The 22,705-nt window shown below is 35.6% G+C and overlaps 2 protein-coding genes across 6 annotated transcripts; both read right to left on the bottom strand.

Annotated features, from left to right (window-relative positions):
• Positions 1–135: 135 nt before the first annotated feature.
• Positions 136–11,706, bottom strand: LOC107912490 (homeobox-DDT domain protein RLT3). 5 transcript variants are annotated; one of them, XM_041106243.1, is made up of 22 exons: positions 11,560–11,706; positions 11,047–11,271; positions 10,795–10,975; positions 10,453–10,726; positions 9,756–10,146; positions 9,196–9,336; positions 8,585–8,953; positions 7,966–8,027; positions 7,640–7,879; positions 7,391–7,453; positions 7,081–7,297; positions 6,840–6,940; positions 6,516–6,602; positions 6,290–6,421; positions 5,312–5,452; positions 5,069–5,191; positions 4,482–4,925; positions 3,637–4,053; positions 2,768–3,382; positions 1,961–2,065; positions 1,630–1,852; positions 136–633 (listed from the first exon to the last, which is right to left on the bottom strand). In XM_041106243.1, the coding sequence occupies exons 6-22, from the start codon at positions 9,245–9,247 to the stop codon at positions 611–613; spliced, it is 3,414 nt and encodes a 1,137-aa protein (XP_040962177.1). In that variant the 5' UTR covers positions 9,248–9,336; positions 9,756–10,146; positions 10,453–10,726; positions 10,795–10,975; positions 11,047–11,271; positions 11,560–11,706; the 3' UTR covers positions 136–610. The 5 variants fall into 5 exon arrangements, with proteins under 5 accessions (XP_040962177.1, XP_016696182.1, XP_016696181.1 ...); XM_016840693.2 differs by having other exon boundaries at positions 9,196–9,339; positions 10,453–10,975; XM_016840692.2 differs by having other exon boundaries at positions 10,453–10,975.
• A 1,139-nt stretch (positions 11,707–12,845) lies between these two features.
• Positions 12,846–21,366, bottom strand: LOC107912493 (auxilin-related protein 2). The gene is made up of 9 exons (XM_041106244.1): positions 20,979–21,366; positions 20,101–20,785; positions 16,350–18,012; positions 16,148–16,256; positions 15,954–16,054; positions 15,792–15,857; positions 15,082–15,171; positions 13,635–13,811; positions 12,846–13,423 (listed from the first exon to the last, which is right to left on the bottom strand). The coding sequence occupies exons 2-9, from the start codon at positions 20,706–20,708 to the stop codon at positions 13,385–13,387; spliced, it is 2,853 nt and encodes a 950-aa protein (XP_040962178.1). The 5' UTR covers positions 20,709–20,785; positions 20,979–21,366; the 3' UTR covers positions 12,846–13,384.
• Positions 21,367–22,705: the final 1,339 nt, after the last annotated feature.

Here is a 22,705-nt window from a genome sequence, read left to right as displayed (position 1 = left end):
AGCATAGACATCCCCAAAATACAATACCAGATTTGTTGAATTCCGCTTCAAGGGAATCCAAATACAAAATGCCAGCAAGATAAAACTATATTATTGAAGACCTTTCAACAAATTATAAGAAAAAGAAACTGGAAATTAACACGTCAACTTCAGCCACATATGCTGATCTCATTTTATTCCTTAATTGCAAAACTAAAAATGACATGTTTACTGTCAACACTTAAGACAAGGATATGCAACATTCCATTTTCTACAATTAAGAAAGGTAGAAAATGGTAATCATATTCCACTAACTTGGGTATCCATTGTATAAAAAACTTGATTTTCCTGCATATGTATGAAGCTAACTCTGTACAACATCTAAATAGGTTCAGATTGCCTGGTTAAGGAACATTCAAAATCTTGTCAAAACTTGGTTCTGTACAGTCTCATGCGCTATTCTGCTCTCGTCCTTTGAAAAAAAACTCCTAACGCACCAAAGAAAGCTCCCAATGATGAATAGTCGGGCTGGTTAAGTAATTAGAAGAGCAAAGAGAAAATAAGAAAGTCAAATGCTTTGTATAATCAAATGTGCTCCCCATTTGTATAAGCCCTGAAAATAGCTGGGTTTTTATTCTTTTGCTGCTCTTCTATCTGAAATATGCCAAAGAGAGATAAAAACATATTAACTCTAGAATATAATACAAACGAGAATCAGCAAAATGATCTGGAATGAAAGGGAAAGTACAAGCAATGGAAATCACAAAAATTCTGCATGTCCAACCTATGCATGTTTCTTTCTACTTCCCTATCTTAGCTTGTGGATATCCGAGGATAACTACGAAAAAAGCACTACTGTATTTTTCCACTTACCTAAATGGACAACTGGAAAAAAAACGATGCAAAGCTCAAATGGTGAATGACAAATAGGTTTGTTTTTTTAACTAATGTAAATCCTTGCCGACGATTTCGAAGATGATAATTGCCAGAACAATCAACTTCACAATGTTGTTTAAGTAAAAATCAACAAAGCTATCTGATCTAACTAGTCATCCTAGCAGGTAACCTCTCCGCACACTGTTGAAAAGAAGAATAAATAAGGCAACTATATCTATAGCTCAAAATAACCAGCCTCAATTCCATTCAGAGCCATGCTATCCTGATAATCAGTCTTAAGATACAAAAATTAAACACAACGCAGCAGTCATCACTTGCAAAGAACGGAATAGAGATGAACATTTGAGAACAAACAAATTTTGCAATGTTTCGTATCTTTTTCAATCCATCATCAAGAAAACTCAAAGAAATTGCAGAACTAACTAGCAGCTAGAACGAAGCTTCAAGGTTAATTCTTGAAAATGTCACCGAAGCTAAAACCTAAACTTTAGAAATATTCTCTGCTTATTAAGAAATGCCATCACCACCAAAACTAGTATAAAGAAAGATCTAGTGTGATTATCACAAACTTAAATATCAACTACTCATAGTTAAGAAATTAAAATGCACAACAATCGCCTTCTATATATCATAAATGAATCTTCATCCTGTAAACAGAACAATTCATATAGTGAAGAGAAAGAAACAGGATGCTCAACTTTGACGACCAGAAGACTGCACATGTAAAGAAAACTTGTAGATAAAGGAATATACCTGATCTGGTCCCATTTTCCAGTTCCTTTTCAGAATGAATCTTCTTCAAATATGATGCAATAAACTCATCCAACTTCACCAACCAGAGTGCAAGTGCAGATGATGTTTGGGGCATAGTTGGAAAGAATGCTATGATTTCTTCGATAACAGTACAACCCCCTTGCTCAATATGGCATTGGTTCAACCAATTCTCATTAATTGCTGCAACAAAATCAGCAATAACCTGCAAATAGTCCAGTTCCAAAAATGACAATGATTTACAATTAGCCTCATTACAAAAAATTTATCACAATACTTCAAGAACTCAAACCATGTAACTACAAAGGACTACCTGCAAAAGCTCAGACAAAGATGATGTCCGTCGTAACCGTTTGACCCACAACCTGTGAGCAGACTTTGTCCAAGCACCAACTAAAGCATCTTTAGGCATAAATGACTGCACAAAAGTAAAGAAAGAAAATATAAACAATGATTAAATAAAAATAATTCCATGAAGTTTGTTCTCTTTCTAAATATTTTACATATATAAATGAATTATACACAATACTGAATTACTGCTAAAAAAGGAAAAGATACAACAGATTTCTCGCAAAGCCACATGTAAAATGCATAATCTATTAATAAACATTGAACAATTTGCTCCTTACATGGCTTGAATGTGTTTCAAAGATCAAGTATCATCATAATGCACTATAAATCATAATCATCTACAAGCTATGTTTCCTTAACCCTCCATCTTCCACAAAAAGTTGTGCAGGGACTTCATTGCCCATTTTATCTCTTGTGAAGAGAGTTAGCATTGTCATTTTTTGAATATTTGAAGTACAACTAATAAAATATACAGAGACTAAAAAAACCAATGAGATACGAAGGTATGAGTTTTATGTGCCTTTTGCCTTTCAAATAAAAGATAAAACCTTGACACAAAAGGCCTGTGCCTGACCAACAGTCCTTGGCAAAAAAAGATGGTCAAAGAAAAATGAAGCATATGCATGCTATGTCCACTAGTAGGGATGTACGGGATCCAGGCAAGTGCCTATGTTCTTTGTGTTCATATGAAAATGTAATATACGATATAGTTTTTTATATACAGAAAGTAAGGTAGCAATCCAAAAGGCAATAAAGAAACAAAGTGCACCTCAATTGCATGGACTGCAGCTTTCAATGATTGCAACTGTGATGGGAGGACTTTGAATTTAGGAAATGTACTATTGTCTCCTTTCTCTCTGCACGTAGCCACATGGATGGCATATCTTTCTTCTAGATCAAAATCAATCTCAAATGTGGTATGGCAAATCCTACAGTGCTTCTCATCTCTCCAGTACAAATCATGACAACTTTCACATCTGGTAAGAGAATCAAGATAAGAACGCTTGTTGTGCTTTACAGCATTAAGGTTCAAGTAAAAGCAATCCCATATCCACACATCAAATTCTTGAAGACGTCTCCACATTCGATTTTGTTCTGCTCCCTTCTTTCCAGCATGAAGAACTATAGCACCGCATGAGGTTAAAGATGCATTCATGGCCACCGTCAAGCTGAGGTTGTCAACATCAGAAACTGGAGAACAGCTATCTTCTCTGACTGCATCCATTTCAGGTGAATAAGACGGTGTGTGCCTGATTTCTGCATCATGTAAATGTCTACTTGACATTTCTTGACGTAGTGAAGTTCCCCGCTTCTCTAATGATTCAATAAGAAGAGCTTCACGTTTACCCCTGTCATCCAAAACTGCCAATAAGGCCCGCAATGCCTGCACCACAATAAGGACAAACAAATAATAACAGTAAAAAGTTTTGTTCACACAAGAACAATCACTTACCGTCTGAAGGAAAACTGAAAAGAACTCCAAATTTTCTTTTAGGTTATGTATCGACGTTTAGGTAAAGAGTAATCCTCACTTTATGATGAGAAGATATCTCAATAAAGAAATGAGAAGACAATTTTTAATCAATATTAATGCAAATGAAGAAAGGGACATGCATTATAACAAGCTAATAGGGTTACCTCTTCGGTGTCTATAACTTCCCAATGACCATCTTCCGAAGATTCAAAGTAAATCCTCCTATGTCCAGGGTCATATGCATTACAAGGGCCCAAGAAAAGCCAATATCTGTTGTACCTGCGATCAGAGCCTAGAAAGATAGATTGCATTGGGTGTATATACACTCCTACTTCAGTTTGTTTTGCATCCTGTCCACTGCTAGAACATCTCTCTTTTTCAAAAGACTTTGTAATTGCTGATGAATCAACTGGGCGAGAGTCTGATGATGTGTGTGATACTTGTACACCATTCCTTTGTCCACCATAGACCCAAGATGGCCTAGGAAAGTTCTGTCGGTTTGATGATGACCTCTTAATTTTGGCTCCAGAACCATAGTGAGGGATGCTGGGAACATACTCAACAATGGCTTTACCAGGATTCTGGAAAAAGAGTAAAATGAGAAACTACCAGATATGGAACTACTGAAGATTCATAACTTCAAAGCAGGATAAGAAACATTTCAGCTAGACAAGGATGGAACATGGCAAGACAAAGACTAAAATATAAAAGACTCTTCATGATTTTATTTAAATACCTACAACACTCTAAATAGTCAGAAGTTTATACTTGACATAAAATATCCAAAATAATCATTGTACAGATCATGGTCCTCAAGAAAAAGAGAAAAAGAGATCCATTAAAAAAATTTAGTGGCCATCAAAGCAACATACCAAACAAGACAGCAGGAGAGGAGATTCTTCAATCTTTCTTTCTTTTATTATTGTTATTTATTTATTTCAATTTTAATTGGGTGAAGAGGTGACAAAGGAGGAGCGGGAGTCAATTTGGCCAGGTGAAAATGGTTTACCTCCATTCTGATACTGGAACCATCGCTAAGAAGATCAATCAAAGCCACTAATGCATTCAACTTCTCTTCAATGCTCAAATCAGAATATTCACCTTCCATAAGTCCTAGCAACCACACCTCTCCTGGATGGCTTTCATCAATTTCAGCGTGGACAGTCAGCATGTTATTTCTACCTTTATGGTGGTTATTATGTTTGAATTTCCTTTGATAGTAATTTCCTGGGTCATGGTCAGAATCATCACTGCTGTCATCAGAGTCATCATCAACACTTCCAGAATCCTCAGTATCAGAATGACAATTGTTGCTGTCCTTTGCAACAGAACTACAGCGCAGACGATATGCAGATGGTGATATCTTTTCAAATAAAGTAATATCACTTGAAAGAGTTGAACATATTAATTCTTCGAGTTCCTCAGTCGTGCTAGTGAGATTCAATTCAGTAACCTTCAAAAGAGAAAAAATAAAATAAAATATTGATAGTGAAACAAGGTCATAATAATGACTAAAATGAGGGTTTCAACTTAGTTGGCTTCTGCAACAGAACCTTTTCATTTTATAAAATGTACACATATAGGTCCTAGTCTTACCGGCAAAGACAGCGCCAAGTCTGAAACTTTTAGCCCATTATTTCCTCTTTCTGACAAAATTTTAAACAGCTCGCTCTTTAAACTGCCGGGGCGCAGGCCAAATCTCACCATGAGGCTCATTTCCTGTATTTTAGGAAAGAAGATTAAATATAAAATGACATATTTCAAATATAACCATGGATCTTTGGATCATAGAGGAACTTCAAAGGAGTTTGATAATTCATAAAAACAATGTACTCATACCTTATTAAGGGCTTCCCTGCGTAATAGACCTTGTTTCGAACCAAAGCCAGCTGCAACTAAAACTTGGCGCAGTATTTCTGTCCATGTCAGAGGGTTCAAGGATGTCTTCCAGACCTCAACCACAAATTCTTGGTTCTCCACCTGATAAGTTAAAAAGGAAAACAATCACATCCATTTCTTTAGCAAGGACATAGAGCTCCAATATCCTCTGACAATCAATACCTCAACATCCAAGGGATTTTTCCAGAAAGGTTATCAACTTCCCAGAAAAGCTTTAAAAGAGCCAACTGATATATCCATATACTACTTTAGGAAGCATTTCAAGACCATGGTATACATGCCTCTTACCTTATTTATTAATTTTTTCTTCCTATTGCACATGCATGTACTTTGCTAATACAAACATTTCCACTTAAACATGCTCAGGAACTGGTTCGATGATTCATTTAAGCTGAGTTAAGGTTAAAGCTATCACATATGAAGGAACAAGATCAGAATACCAGGCCCAGCCAAGTCATTGAATACACGTCATTTTAACATATTATCTTTTAATAAACAGAGAAATGGAAGCAATGTGTCGTCATCTCAATCTTGATCAATACCAGAAAGTCCTATTTAAGCAAAATATAACTCAAGCAACAAAATCTTGAAAAATGGATCTTGTCTGACAAGTGCTTTGTTTTCAATGGATCTATTTTGTAGTAATAAAATAATCGAATCTGGCCTTTTTTGGTCTACCACTTTGAAATTCTTTTCAAAAGCATTCTAAATAACATTATATACGTCAACAAGAAAAAATCTATAATGTCCAAGAAGGTTTGCTTATCCTATTCATAACTGAGCAACCAGCAAGACCACCTAATAATATGACATGTTAGTAAAACAAAACAGAGGATATCCCCCACAGCACAACCATTGCAAGCAAACAGACGCACATTCAAGCATGCATTTATATAAACCTGCATGGTCATTACTCACCGAGTGAAGTAGAGCAAGGAACTTGCAAGACAAGCTAAAATGAGGCAAAACTGCACCACTCAACTCCACTTCAACATCAGACAAAAGAAGCTTGAGAAGGGCCACATGAATTTTCCCAAGTAACAAGGAATCCTGAGATGGATACATGTATAGAAAGACAAAAAAAAGAGAATAAATATAAGCCAAGCATTTCAATGTATATGGTATAATCTAGATGAGATATAACCTTATCATGGAATGCTTGAGCAAACTCATCAAGTGTAAATGAGCATGTGTCAAGAGTTACCGAATAGGTATACAAGAAATGGAAAACCTGCAAAAGAATTTCAAACAATAGTTAAGCAAGACACTTCAGAAAAATAAAGGAACAGATGACTCATAACATACAGCCACTGGAAGCATGCTTTAAGATTAAAATTTCTTCAGCAAGATTTAGAGGATGAGAACAAAGGGAAAAAGATGATGCAGAGCAAATACCATGCATGATAAAAGGGCTTTTTTCCATAATACTAAATGAACAACATTAATGAACATAAGGCGTGGCAGGCACCTTAAACAGTTTTTTGACAGTTTCTGGAGAGGAATCCCAGGGTTGCATACTGAATGGTTGCTTCATCTTAACTGAATCTGGTGGAAACTTAGCCAGCAAATCTGGGAAACCACATAGAGGTTCTTTAATAGAACTCCAGAAAGAAAATTACCTTCTATATGCACATCAAATAAATGCCACAAAAAAGATTTAAAAAATTGCTCACGCATTCTTAAAATAAAAAAATACTAAGCCACCCAACCTTTGCAAAGGGAACAACCAAGCAATCCGCTTGTACCAAGATGATCCGCACATGTTAATGGATTTGGTCCAGCTTGTAACTCCCTCAACTCCAATTCTTCATCATCAACTAACATTGCAAGTTGATCAAGACGTTCATTAGAAATAGTTCCATCCAAAGCAAGTTCACATTTTTCATTGCGTGGCTGCCTCTGATTGTCATTTTTGTTAGATTGCACCTAGTACAAAACAGGCAAGTCAACATTAACACAGAAGTTATAGAGAAGTTGAGAATGAAACACAAAAAATGTGATAGAAATGACTATATGTACCTCTCTCCTTTTAATGGAGGCCCTTTTCTTTTCCTGTAACTTCTTTTCCAAACTTCTCTGTTTCTGAATGGCAAGTTGAAGTCAGCAAATTTCCAACATAAAATCATTAAGAAAAATCAAGAAAATGATCAATCAACAAGCATAACGCCTGGGTTTTCAGGGAATAATATAAAAACAAAAGGCTTCCAAAGAAGATTAAAAGAAAGAAGTCAACATAAAACCTTGGGATTGAAAAAATTGATAACTAACCATTTGAGATACTAATGGCTGCCGTCTTTTGTTCTGAGGCGGTTGCCTTCGCACTACAGGACTAGTTTGAGAAGGAGCAACAATTTGTCGATTAGAAATATCAATGCCAGTCGGAATATCTCCACCCTCAGGGTTCACAACCCTCCAAACTGTCATCAAACCTTTTCCCATACCGTGTTTCTTCACTGAAGCACTCTCATTACTATTGTTCTGATGGTCTATGCTGGTAAGCTCAAAAACCTTAAATACAAGAAACAAAGTAAAACAAATAAGAAAATAGAAGAGGTAGGAACTGGAGATGAACACCATTAAAACATTCTTGAAACCTTTCTCTTTTTGGCTGCTGCTCTTTGGCACTCTTCATCAGCAGGGTGAGACTCTTTAGAACCTAAATATAGCAATAATGAATAAGCTTATTTGTGTCAAAGTACAGTGTGAATAGCCATGAGTACTGGAAAAGTAAAATTCGAATGGTAACCAGCTATGTTATTTCAAACCTTCATTTTAGGTCAAGTGCCCTTGTTAGACACTCGCCCAACATGTTATTGAAGTAGACATGTGTATGGAGTCTTTACCTTCTAAATAAAGGACTTCAAAAAAAATTAAAAACACACCCATGTTGGATTAAAAAAAACCAATTTCAAATATATAGATTAAGATTATAACAGAAACAATAAGAAAGAATCAATTTCAAATATTAACTAGTTCGGGCTGTAATTCAACGGTTAATTTACGACATTAGCAAGGAAAATTACATTTTCTATCTTAGCAAAATGGCAACCTTGAAAATTCTCAATGGAAAAGCACCAGAAACAGAATGAGGCTTCCAGCATAATTTTGACTCAGCAAAGCCACAAAATTAAGGCACCAAATGAATAACAACCGCCTTTAAATAGCATCAAATAACCACTACGGCGACAAGGTTACAAGCTTCCAGTAGTGTACCTTTGCAGTGGAAAGTTTGGGAAGGAAGAGAGTCAAATTCCACACCAAGTGGAGGACCATCCTTGCGGAATACCTTGCTTAGAATGTACTGTGGTGATAAAAAATCCTGAGGAAGAAGCATCTTCTTCTTTTTCTTGCCAAACCCATTTGCTCCGACTGAAGAGGCGCTTTTCTGATTCTTTCTAGCAACAGAAATGGCAGCAGCATTCCTTTTTGTAGAAGCAGAGAGGCTTGTCATAGAATGGATAGGTAATATAGTTCCTTTATCCCTTTTCCTCTTAGAGGCAAACCATTGCTGAACCTGTTTCAGAGTTAGTCCTAAAGAAGCAGCATAACCTTCTATCTCCTTCTGCGTAGGATATTTATTATCTGCTCCACATTAAAAAAAAAGCATAGGGATGAGTAATAATATCAGTCAGCTAAAATCATGGATGAAAATCTAAATTAAAAGCCAAGTCAGACATTACAAAAAGGTTTAGCTTAAATCCCAATATACTTTTAATAAATAATCTGAAATTTCGGGATTGGAAAAACCTAAGTAAACAATAACCAGATGAACATAATTTTTAATCATTAATGGTAAAAGAGAAAACCTCCAGAGCCACAAATACCTTTATAGATGTACTCAAGTTCTATAAGTTGAAATTGCGACTTCCTCTTCATTTTAGTCTACCGTCTCCTAGCCTTCAAACTGATTCCCCTAACTCAATTCAAATTCCAAAAAGCAGAAAACTGGAGCCGAGGTAAACATACTGCTAAATCCAAAAAGAAAATTGAAAGAATAATCATTCAAAAACAGAAAAAAAAAGACCAAAATAAGAGTAGAAAAGGATTAAAGGACTCCACCAGCCGTGACAGAAAATGAGTATTACCACCATAAAAAAAAACCATGTAAAAGAACAAACGGAAGATTTTCGATGTCACCATCATCAGAAAAAATTAAGGAAAAAAAGAAGTACCAATTTCCCGGGAAATAAATTAGCTTTCCAATTATTGTATAGAGCAAAGAAACTCCCCAGTATTTGAGTTCCTCTCAAAAGAAGCAAAGATAGAAGAGAAAACAGTGATGTGCAACAGCCCAAGTGGGTCTATCCGGTAGAATTGTAGATACTGAACATAAAATTACATTCCTTAAAGTTGACATTAGGGAACATAAGAAGGAAAGACTTACTTAGTGTGCAGGAAATGCGATAGAGAGAGAGATAGAGATGAATTGAAGAAGAAGAAGCAACAAATAGTGAAGGTTGGGTTGAGAGCTGAGCTGAGAGACTGCCAGAGATTTTAGAATAAGCCAGTAGGGTTTTGGGTTTTATCATCTTTTTCTCTTTTAAAAAGATAATATTAATTTTGCTCATATGTTTTGGGGTTGATTTTTATTTTTTACGCTCATTAAAAAAAATATCTTTTCCTTTCGCACTCTCTCTCCAACTATCTGGCTCCGTGGATTGTTCAGTTCCAAGCTCAGCTACCACCAACAGCTGAGGCCTCTTAGGCCCGTACCAAAGCCCACCTCCTACGCCTTCCATTTATAAACGTTTTCAGAACTGGATGCCTACCGATCCCTACGTCCATTTAGAGGATTCAATTAAATAAATTATTAAATATTTAAAAATAATTTAATTAATTTTTTAATTTAGTTAAATCATGATTTTAAATTTTTCTTTGAATTAATATCCTAATAGATTCTCAATTTAATTGATCCAGCAGATTTCTGTTGCAGTTGGAGGTCCTTGAGAATTTCTTTTACTAATGAAAACATGATTATTCCTTAGTGAATGAAGAAATGCATCCATATAATTAGGAAAGAGAGAGAAACAAATATAAATACTTTTAATCAACTATATAGCTTAATGGAGAAGAACTATTACTGCTGAATTCAGAAATAGCTTCAAACTGCTTCTTTAACTCTGTTTCACCAACCTTCTTCAACTCCAACTCCTTTTGCAAAGAGGCAATCTTCTGGGTAACTTCTTTCATCTCTGTTTTCAATTGGGTTTTGTTTGCTTCCATAAAAAGAAAATTTGTAGCTTTAGATGTGCAGAAAACGATACAATCAAGCCTAAATCCAGCTTTCATGGCATCATCCATGAATGTTGCTTTTCCGAAGAAATGCTAGACCATCAGCTATCACCAAAGCTCTTCCTAATGCATCCAACATAAAAGAAATTATTTCTGAACTCTGAAAGATGCAAGAGTCTCCCAAAAATCACCTTCTTTCTGGTAAATAATTTTCAAGTACTTCGCATGTTTAGAAAGAATGGAAAAGCCAAGAAAATCAACTTTTTTCTCCTCAGAAACAACTGTGTCAACTTCAACTTCTTCATCATCACCACAATGATCATTTGATTCAATTGTGCAAGACTCTTTGTCCTCGTCAACAAGTCCTTTACTCTACACAAAGGAAAATCAGGGAAATAAGAAATTGCATAGTCTGAAAAAAAAAAGGAGTTAGAATGACTTACTTTAGGAGAAGATGAACCTTTCTTCTTAGAATGATAAGAAGACTGGGAAGTAGAAATTTTGGCAGCCACTTCATCTACTTGATCTTTTTCCTTGGAAGAGGCACGTACCATCATCAAGGAAACCGCTGTGTCACCTTCAACTTTATCATTAAGGAAATCATCACCACAATGATCACTTGATTCAACTGTGCAAGACTCTCTATCCTCATCAACAAGTTCTTTATCCTACAAAAGAAAAACATGGAAATAAAAATTTATTTAATGGGAAAAAGAATAGAAGATAGTTAGAATAACTTGAAAAAAAAAATTTAATAACCTCTTGATCTATTTGGTTTTTGGAAGAGGCACATATCAAGCATAAAATAAATCACTTTCAGTAATGACTGAAAACTTAAGCTGTTTCTTAGAATTGACTAAAGGTGTGTGTAGAGAACAAAGAACCCTATACACAACGAATAACAAAATAAAAGAGGTAGGAACTGGAGATGAACATCTAGAAAGGATTCTCAATACCTTTCTCCTTTTGGCTGCTCCTCTTTCGCACTCTTGTCTCTTGATCAGCAAGACGAGACTCTTTAGAACCTAAATATAGTAATAATGAGTAAGCTTATCCATATCGAAGTTTAATGTGAATAGTAAAATTCAAATGGTAACAAGCTATGTTACTTCAAACCTTCATCTTAGGTCATGTACCCTTTTCAGACACTCATCCAACATGTTATTGAAGTAGACGTGCATGGAGTCCTTTCTAAATAAAGGACTTCAAAGAAAATCCATGCCGACACTTCCAAGTTGGTTATCCAGTAGAATTGTGGATAATAAACATAAAATTGAATTCATTAAAGCTGACATTAAGGAATATATGGAGGAGAAAAGACTTACTTTTAATTCAGGGAATGCGATAGAGATGAATTGAAAAAGAAGCAAGAAGGTTGGGCTGAGAGCTGAGATACTGCAGGGTTTTACCATCTTTTTGGGGGTAAATTTTTAATTTTACCGTACGCTTTCATTAAAAAAATGTTTTCCTTTTGCTTTCTCTCTCCAACTATCTATCTGGAGCCGTAGATTGTTCAGTCCCAAGTCCAACAAACACCTACACTTAAGGCCTTTTAGGCCCAACGCCTAGGCCTTTCATTTATATTCAGTTTTTTTATTCTCCGAAACCAAAGTTTCTCGAAAAATATATTTATTGGGAGAGTTTACTTTAAATTTTTTAATTTGATAAACTATTAGTTTCGTAACTTTAAGGTACCCTAAGTTTAATAATAATAATAAATCTTTCAACCCTTCTGTCTGCTCTATATAGTAATAATGCCTAAAAACTTACGTTTTCGTGTTTATATTCATTCGATAGGAATTTGACGCAGCAGAGCTTATATCATAGAAGCATCAAGCATGTTTAGTCTAAAATGTTTCATTCAATATTATATTGCTTTTATCGCGCTTCTGTTTTATCTGGATGGTCTTTTCCTTTTCAATCATTAATACCAAGACTGGGTAGTGATGAAGTGACAAACTGGAATATCAATGAATGAATATTTGATTCTAGCGGCTACAAATGAAACAATTCCAATGAGTATATTTCAATCCCACATCCAAAAACAACAAAACAAAAACTTCGGAAATATAGTTACAAAGGCTGAAAACCTGAAACCCATCAATCATGACACTATGGAATAATCCTCTACACTAAATGCAAATAGTTTCAGTCACATTCTACTTGTATAGAAAAAACAAAAAAAAATAAATGGTAAATACGATCAATTTTATTAGCAAGAAAAGAAAAAAGAACCGTGTCATAGAAGAAACAAATGAAATTATATTGAATCATCCACCTCGGAGTATCCATCTCTCAACAATCATACATATCTTGTACTATTCTTTTTATATGAAAAGGACATACTGTATTTGCCACAAAAGGTGGGGAATGGGGGAAACGGAAACACAAACAAAACAATATTATAAAAAAGAATTAACACAAAAATCCCCTCAACTTGTGCATATCATTCTGACCAATTTGATGAATATTAATCTACACTAACCCGGTGATTCCAAATTTCCACGCGCATTAGCTGGATGAAGATTTTTTAATGTACATACATCAGAACAAAAGAAGAGTGTACTTCACTCTTCACATACGTACCTCACAAGCCTTTGAAGCGAGAGCTAGCATCATGTGCCACTCTTTAACAGCTGACTTAATGAATCATCAAACCAAAGCAGGCAACAGCAGCAGCTAAGCGAATTATAGCTGCTGGACAGTCGTGTTTTCATTCAACTCCAATGCCTAGTTTGTCAAATGACGAATTTCTTTAGCTATATAATCAACGATTTGAACTCAGAAAAGCTCCTCTGAATTGAACTTGTTCCATGCTTCCTATTTACCATAGAGAAACAAAATAGAATGAGACTGAAAGCAAGATGGAAAGAAATGCAGTAGTAGGACATTGATATAGTGATACACAAACAGCAAAATTTTCCCATCTAAGAAAATGTGAAATAAATATAGAAATGGGTGCAATTGAGGCTCTAATAGTAAAATAGCACATCAACCATAAAGAACTTCAGGCAAAACATTTATAAAGTACCTTAAGCAAGTCAAACACCTTCTCTGCAACATATTTCTGCTGAAGATTGGCACCTTTTTGCTGGACTTTATCAGGATGGATGCAAAGAGTTGCCTTTCTGTAAACCTTTTTAACTGCAGCAGCTGTGATTAAATCCGTCAAAGAAACAGGCTGCCAGCCACATTCAGGCCAAAGAACCTAATCACAAAAGAACAGGTTCACAAGACGAATCAGTTAAAACAATAACATCACATTTTCCTGAAACTTGTTTACTATATAACACACAAATAAACAGGATTGATGATGAGAAACTACTATTAACTTTTAAAAATATCCCACCATACATTTTCAAAATTACAGCACTGCCCACATCACAATAATTTAGCAGTTAGAGCACAATTAAACCTTAAGTTGAATGGACAAATAAGCAAATAAATGCAAGAAAATAAATCTCATTCTCAAGCAATTCAATTGCTACAAACACTAAACATATCCTAAAAATAATTATTTGCATGTCCAAGAACTTGTGAATGTCAAATCGTTATGCAACTGCTAGCAAGACGAGAAGAAAATGAAAGAACTAAAGATGCTATGCTGGAATCCACTTTGCCTTGCTAAATACTATTACATATATAGTCTGCATTATTATCCGAAAAGACCATCAATTGTGAGATGAAAGATTTAACAAGATGTTTATCCAACTTCTAGGATACCAAAATCTAACCAAAAGGTAAGCAGAACTGTGAATAGTTTTGCAAAGGATGCCCATGCATTCTGCAAGGTTGTGTATTAGATGCTCAAAACAAGTTTGAGATCCACCTACACTAAATATTTCTAAAGGGGTTCGAGAAAGTTTAATGCTCAACAGAGAATTGCATGCCGGACAGAAGAATAGTTCCTTGACTAGAAGAACAGAACTGCAAAAGTCAGATTGTAAGCATCATGAAGGGAAGAAGCTTTGAAGACGTACTCTTATGTTTCAGTACCTTAATTCTAAACATCCACAGCTAAATCAGACAGTAAAGATAACAAAAATTGCATCTGGACACTTGAAATTGCCAGTCCAATCTCCTTTTCTGTTTTGAGTTCTACTTAAAATCAGCATCACATGTACGGTGTATCCATTTAATGTAACAGCAGTACACAGTAAGTAAAGAGTTTGGCAGCTTAAAAAGTAGGTCATCAGGGGAGGCTTAGAGTTCAACCACAAGTTCTTTGTTATGTTTGAATTCATCTTACTCAGTCTTCCTCCAACACATATATCATAATTTGCCTTTTAAGTCATCCACCACATTCACAAAAGATCTCAAAAGTAAAATATCAGACTGAGTATTTAAGCAATAAAATGAGAACAACCAACGAAGCACGCTATAAAATAAAAAATAAGCACAGAAAATCAAATAGTTTGCTCCTACATAAAATACTATGCAAGAAAGCACAAACAAGATGAATGGTAGTAATAACACACATATTGCAGTGTTGACAGCAGAGCACGCAAATTTCCCTCTTTCCCAGCAGCCCATCTTTTGATTTCAGCATCTAGTGTTTCAGCAATTCTCTGAAATAACACCACAGATCAATATTAGACAGTGATTAATACAAGGACCTTACTAGGAGTATGCACACACAAATATAAACCCACTCATTTAAACATAACATATTAAAGAAGCGTAATGCTTTCCAGACAGTAACTATTTCTTTCAACACATTATGTGCAATAATACATTCAATCACTTAAGCCAACCAAACCCAAATTAACATATCATTTGAGTGCAATGCTTGTTGGGCAGGTCAGCACAATTTTATGTTCATATACGATATTAAATCCCCAGCCTAACTCATCTCACTGACAATACCAGAGTTACAAAGTTGAGACAAAAAGAATTGACGACGTTTTATACATTAGTATTAGTATAAAAACTGAGTAAACTATTCCAGAGTCAATTATACAAGTTGTAAACTATTCCAGAGTCAATTATACAAGTTAACTTTAACACTAACTGAACATAGACTAGAGTAAAGCACAAGCACAAGCACAAGCAACCTCAGACCTAAACAACACTTGCAACTCATAAAATGTCATGCCATCATGCAATGAGTGTATGATAAAAGGCTAGGGCCAAAGCAAGAGTCCTTTACTGTTGGATTTCAATTAAAAAAAAAACCTAATCCACTTACATGTCTCTCAGCTTGTTCCCTTTGAACTTGAAGGTCACGCTGATTTTTCTCAGCCAATGCTTTCGCCTGGAATTCAAACTTAATAGTAAGCCAAGGCCAGCAAGCAGTAGAAAATGTAAAGGAGAGAAAAGATAAATGAAACATGTAACATGGAGCACATACCGCACGCTCCTGAGTTCTTTGGTGGCGTTCCAACCTGGCTCTTCTCCTTTCTTCAGTTTCACCATCAACCTCTTGGAACACTCCAGACGAAGATGCAGCAGCTTTAGCAGCAAAGCAGCTTAGTCAAATACAACTATGGAGAAGACCATATATTACAAAGTGCAAAGATCATTATATCTCTAATTCACAAGTACCTCCAAAAATAGAACTGAGGTCATCAACAATGTTTGCAGCTGAAGAAGCTTTCCTCATGCTAGACGATACTTCAGGCCCTCCCTTGTTTTGTCCATCAAACAGGGGATCCTGCATGAGCAACAGCTCAGTTATAAATCAGACAATCTGACACTATAGCATGAATCAGAAGATGAATACAGCATGGCAGCCTTAGATTCTCACTGATGAGTTAGCTCTTGGCCTTGGTGCACTGCTTGCTCGAGAACCCATAAAGAAGGATTCAAGATCATCGTCGTTCTTTTGCTGGCTCGCCCTTGCAGAAGCAGCTGCTCTTTCTCGAGCCTCAGCAGCAGCCCTCTCGGCAGCAGCTCTTTCAGCTCTAAGTCTTGCTTCAGCTTCAGCTTTTGTTGCAGCAGTCCTCTCTCTTGCTTCTGCAGCAGCTCGTTCTGCTCTTTCTCTTGCCTCAGCTGCTGCCCTTTCGCGGGCTTCAGCTTGTGCTCTCTGCACTGCAGCCCTTTCCGCACGTTCTCGGGCTTCAGTGGCTGCCTTTTCAACAGCTGCCCTTTCAGCTCTTGCACGAGCTTCAGCAGCTGCTCTTTCCCGTGCTTCTCTAGTAGCCCTTTCAACAGCTTGTCTGGCCCTTTCCCTTTCCCTCTCCATCTGCCTAATTCGCTCCCTCTCTTTCTCAAGCCTTCTTTGTTCTCTCTCCTTCTCCTCCCTTTCCCTCTCTACTTCACGCCTCCTTTGCTCTCTCTCTTCCTCTTCTCTTTCCCTTTGTTGCCTCTCACGCTCCAGCCTCTCTTTCTTTTCTCTAACTTCTCTATTCAAAGCATCTTGCATAGCTCTCTCATCTCTATCCATATGACCAGCTTCTTTATTTCTAGCAGCCTTCAGATTCTCTCTCTCCCTCATTTCCTTAGCATGCCTAAATTTTGCCTCAGCCCTATCCATTGCCTCTTTCATGGCTGCAGCAGAAGCAGCAGCAGCAGAACTGGTCTCAAAATCATCACCGGGAAAACCTTCAGCCCGTTCAAAGTTATTCTGGGCCTTACCCATTGCAAAATCTTCAAGTTCATCAATTTGAGAGGTAACAGAGCTACTTGCTGCAGCATAAGCTGATTGAGAGTTGTGTGAGTACTGAGTTGAATTTGGGAAAGAAGAAAACTCATTGACCTTTTTTGCATTAGTGGAAGAAAATGAGCCTTGCATTGGCTTTGAAACCCGTGGTGGCCTTGGAGGTGGTGGTCTTGAAGGGGGTGGGGCGCTAGTAGGTTGTGTAAAGAGGGGAATCTCTGATACAGTGAGCCACACATCATCAAATGTGTCGAAGTTCTCAGATCTTGGAGTTGAATTTACCTGGGAACTAGTATCATTAGAACCAACATTCGAGTAAGCAGGAGGGCTAGTAGCTCGACCAACAGAGCTATGAAAATTAGTTGACATACTGGGCATGTCAAACACAGGTTCATGATATCCTGGAAAATCCTCCATAGAAGGCATCTTCTTCTTTGTATAGCTCCCCAAATCTTCATCGTTTGGCTCTTTACTAGCAGCAGATTGTGGTCCACTTGCAGTTCTTAAAGGGCTCCTATCCTTCCCCCTCTTATTGACCTCGGATGACATAGGAGGTACATATTTTCCAATACCATCAAGAGGATCTATATCATCAAACACTCCCCCACTACCAGATGAACTCTCCACTCTTGACTTCCCAGACCCGTTAGGTTTACTTATTACTTCTGAGGGGTCCGTAAACAACCCTGAGGATGCATCTGCAGGGCCTGATGTTGATCCTAAGATAACAAAAGGGTCTTCCATCAAATTGGACCCAGTCTTACTTGAATTTGAAGGTGGATTCTGGGACTGACCAGCATCTGAAGTTGATCTGTCCAAAGGATGGAGCATGATATCAGCTAACTTTTGCATGGTAAAGCTAAGTATCATAAGAACAAGAGACTAATAAGAATGCATTGGACAAATACAGAACTGTAAAGAAAGAAACATGATCTCAAGCTTCAAACAAAGTGTTTAGAGTCCAAATGTACCATAAACATATCTAGCCCAGAATCACAACTGTAAGGACAATAAGGTTTTGTATCTTTGGTCTCTTTACCTCTTCCAAGTCTGGCTACAGATAAAATATTTACAAGTAAAAACACCATGAATGACAATATTAATATTTACCGAAGTTTATAGGAAAAGATATGGCCATGTTTCTAACTACGGTGTCCAAATTCAAGAGAGAGAGAGAGGTTATCATACCCCATAAGCCAATCTCAGAGTTTCTAGCAGTACATATCGTCCTAGCTTATTTACAACAACATTCAATAACCAAAAGAAGGTTACCTAGCCATTGAATTTAATCTTGGAATTTTTCCACTTTAAAAGAGAAAATAGATATAAACAGAGGATGACAAGCATTCCTCAACCAACAAAAGATATTCACAGAGGTAGATGACCAAACGAGGATTAATAGAGCTACATTTGCATTCATGTTATACCCCTCATAAGATGTCATATTCATGCAAGTATGAACCAGGTATCACACACTGAAACAACTCAAGTTGCTTCAAAAAAAATTCTTTGAATCTGATTAGTTACAATACATCAGGAAAGTATGAATATGAATCACTTTTATATGTTAATTGCCAATATCAAGACTCGGGTATTAGTAAGCATCACAACTGACTGGACTCAGTCATCCGAAGAAGCTATGGGTCGATGACTTTTATATGTTAATTGCCCTCTTGACTCTGTCATAGGTACAACATTAGCATGTAGGAATTGAAGGAATGCATATATATTTATTTCACAGATAATACCCAGCAAGGAGAGTACAGCTTTTCTTTGGTGGAAATGGCTGAGAGTGATGAGCTCAACATGTCCTATTACAAATGCATGTTTAATGTAATGTAATTTGAAATCCCAAAAACAGCTTTTGGCTAGCCCTCCTCATCCTAGATGTAGATTTCTACAGTGGATGAAAGTGATGAGTGAGAGTGATGAGCTCAATAAGCCCTATTCCATATGCATGTTCAATGTAAGGCAATTTGGAATCCCAAAAACAGCTTTTGGCTAGCCTTCCTCATCCTAGATGAAGATTTCTACAGTAGTTGCTACTCCAAATGTAATGCTCCCTTGAATATGCAACTGAACCAAAGTACATATCTTCCCCAGCTGAGAAAAATCCACACATTATTTCTTTTGTATTCATTACATATTCACAGTGTAGCAACATTTTACAGCAACGCAAATTCCATGAGATCAACATTTAGATCAGATAATCCAGTCTTGATCAACGCCAGCAGTGTTGGTTACATGGAACTAAATAATTCAGGGAAAAGCTAAGGCTATGCAGTTTAGAAGCCAGACAAATAAGAGACATTAATTGATAAATAAACCTAGAATCTCCAGCTCGTCTAAGTCAATATTTGAGGGAAAATAGCCTTCTTCAGTCATTCTACCGAAAATCCCACTACTAGATCACAGAAAAGTATCCAGTATAGAACATATTTTAGACAAACGATTGACTAGCCAACTCGTTTAAGTCAATATTTGCAAAAAAAGTTCCCTTCTTTAGTCAACTATCAAACACCACACAACTTAATCACACCAACGTGCAATTTATTAACTTGCCAATATTTAGAACACATCAAACCACTCGATTGAAGTTTAAGTAACAGAAATCAAGCACTTATCCTAACCAACTCAAACTAAAAAAATCTTTAATTGGACACGCTCATTTCATTAATACATTGCCCCGTATGTATGCCAAAAACTAAGCTGCCAAAATGGCAACCAAATCTCAGAACCTTAGAAAGCATTTGTGTGTCAATACCTTTCTATATGAAAAAACCAGCACAAATACCAAAATTAAGGTGTCCGCCAAAGAATGCAAGTACAACACCACAGCAAAAAACAAAGTGTTGTAATGTTCATTCATTTCTAAATGAGACTTAAAAACCGGAAATACCTCGCGGGTGTAGGAGAGCTACTCCGGCCAAAACCAGAAAGCAAATCATCAAACAGAGGCGCATCTTTCTCCGGTTTCACTCTCTCACTCTTAACCTTCATCTCCGGTTCTTTCCCCCCAAGATTCCCAAGCAGGTCATCAAACGGAGAGTTGTTTGGCGACTTATTCTTGGGACGAGGCGGAGACCCCGAGATCGAGAATACGTCATCGTACTTAGCGGCCGATGTCGTCGAAGAGCTCTTGATCCCAGGCAATCCATCGAAAATATCGTCATCGTAAACAGGCTTGTCATAAACCGGCGGCTTCGGGTCCTTAAAAAAGGAATCATAATCGAAAGACGAGGTTTGCGCGGTTGTGGCTCGAGACTCGGATGAGTACTTCGGGGGTCCACCGTAGACGTTGTCAAACACAAGTCCGCCGTCGCGATCTTGTTCATCGAAAATGGAATTGGATGACGATTTAACGTTGGCGGATGAAGATCGGGTAAAATCAGAACGGTACCCGTAATTCGGACCCGAAGAAGCGTTTCGCGGAGGTGCCATAGGGGCTGCTTTACCTTGGGGTTTGATCCCAAAATCTTTCGCAAATAAACCTGGTAAATCATCCATTTTCAATCCGGATTCTTGGATCCGACCGGCCGCTTATTTCCAATTTTCGTCGCTGGTTTTGCCGAATCGATTTCGCCCTTAAAAATATTTCTGAAAAAGTTCAGATCTGAGGAGACATAAAGGAAAAATAAAAGTAACAAGACACAAACAAGTGGAGGTTAAGGAGTCAATTCTCAAATAATTTTTAGCAAAAATACAGAGAATAATACAAAATTATTATTATTCGGGACTTTGAAACAATAAAAATAGAGAGCTTAAAGGGAGGAATACAAGAAATTGTGTTTTCGGCTACTTTTAGCTTCTTCTTCTTTTTTTTTTTTTTTTTGCACTTTCCTTCCCTTCGTCTTCCCACTCTGTCTCTGCCCGATTCCCAGACCGGTTCGTGCTTTTGCAAATTTTCTTTTATTTTGCCTTTACCCTTAGAAGCCTTCAAAGTTCGGATATTTCTATAAGAACCCACAAAATTTTTGGAGACGGATTATTTTCTGAAAAGGTTGGTTTTGCGGTGTTTTGATGATTTTCCGTTTGAAAATTTTTTCTACAATTATTTTTTGAACTTGTTGTTAATGAAATAAACACAACATAAATTATATTTGTTACAAAATATTATAGAAATCATTTTTCTTTTTACAACCAAATTTTTATTTTATCTTAAGATGACAATTTATAATAAAAAAACATTTTATATAGATTTAATAATAATCAATACCTATTTAAAACTTAATTTGAAGTTACATATACATACGAGGAAGGATAACGAGACATTAGAACTAAAACTGATAAATAAAACAAAACATGATTTAAAAAAATGTATGTTTATATTATTAAAGTATTCATATTTTATTTATATATAGTAATACATATTTATTATTGAAATATTAATGTAAAATATTTCAAGAATATTACTTAAATTTTAAAATTATTATTAATGTTAAATTTATGGTTACAATAAAATTGTAATATTAAAAAATTTATTAGAAGGCTTAATAATTTATTTGGTACTTGTATTTGGCAACAATTATATATTTTGGTACCAAAAGATAATAATATTTTTTTTTAGTTTTTAATTCAGATTTTAAGATTGATTTTATGAAAAATAATTGATAATATTATTAGATTTTAAATTTCATGATTTTGTTAATAGAATAAATTTGTGTTAATTATGAATTTATTTAATTTGTATTTAACTTAGTTGTAACTTTTTTTCTAGTTTTAGGGTTGATTTGATGAATGTTAATTGTTACTATAATTTAATGATAATTTTCATCAAATCAACCCTTTAACTCGAATAATATATAGTTTTTACTAAATACATGTACCACATTAGATAAAAAACATGTATCACATTAAAAAAAATATGTCAAATTCAAGTGTGAAATAATGTATCAAGTTAAAATAATAATAATAATAATAATAATAATAATAGAATGCATTAATTATATAAATAATTATTATATCTAAAAATAAATATGTGTGTTTAATAATATTAAAAATTATACTATTTTATATTAATATTTAAATATTTTTAAAATAAAAAATCATTTCAAAAATAATAATATTTAACTTTATTTAAGTAAACTTTTTATCTTTTTTGAAAAAATAAATTATGCTTTTCAAAAAAGAAAATCTGTTGATATTTTTCATTAATCAAATTATTTTTCCTAAACAAACATATAAAAATATTAAATTATTAACCTTCCCTGCAATCTTTGATCATTTCTCTAGAACTAGATACAAGGCAGCACAATCACTTCCCTTTTTGGAGGCGAATCGGTGAAATCATCAATTTATTAATATAATCCATTCAATTAAATAAATTATCAAATATTAAATATTAAATATTCAGTTCAACCTCTTGATTCAATCGACCCGTATTAGTTCTTAGATCAATCAATAAGATGTCTTTTTTCGAGCTAATACTTCGATCAGTTCTCCATTCAACCAGTCTGACTAGTTGAGATGATTCGGTTTAAATAACTTTAAAGGAGAATGATCAT

Source organism: Gossypium hirsutum, chromosome D11, assembly GCF_007990345.1.
Source record: "Gossypium hirsutum isolate 1008001.06 chromosome D11, Gossypium_hirsutum_v2.1, whole genome shotgun sequence".
NCBI classification, from domain to species: domain Eukaryota; kingdom Viridiplantae; phylum Streptophyta; class Magnoliopsida; order Malvales; family Malvaceae; genus Gossypium; species Gossypium hirsutum.
The sequence above is the reverse complement of the archived record's forward strand: the minus strand, read 5'-3'. Positions and strand labels throughout refer to the sequence as shown.

Coding starts and splice junctions, on each gene's coding strand:
- LOC107912490 (XM_016840693.2), bottom strand. CDS start 9,247: ATGAAGAGGAAGTCGCAATTTCAACTTATAGAACTTGAGTACATCTAT. Junction 7,880..7,965: donor CAGCAGCCAAAAAGAGAAAG/GTTTCAAGAATG, acceptor CTTGTATTTAAG/GTTTTTGAGCTTACCAGCAT. Junction 5,192..5,311: donor GCAGGGAAGCCCTTAATAAG/GTATGAGTACAT, acceptor CCTAAAATACAG/GAAATGAGCCTCATGGTGAG.
- LOC107912493 (XM_041106244.1), bottom strand. CDS start 20,708: ATGGATGATTTACCAGGTTTATTTGCGAAAGATTTTGGGATCAAACCC. Junction 15,858..15,953: donor AAAGAACTCAGGAGCGTGCG/GTATGTGCTCCA, acceptor TTTGAATTCCAG/GCGAAAGCATTGGCTGAGAA. Junction 15,172..15,791: donor GGGAACAAGCTGAGAGACAT/GTAAGTGGATTA, acceptor GTGTTATTTCAG/AGAATTGCTGAAACACTAGA.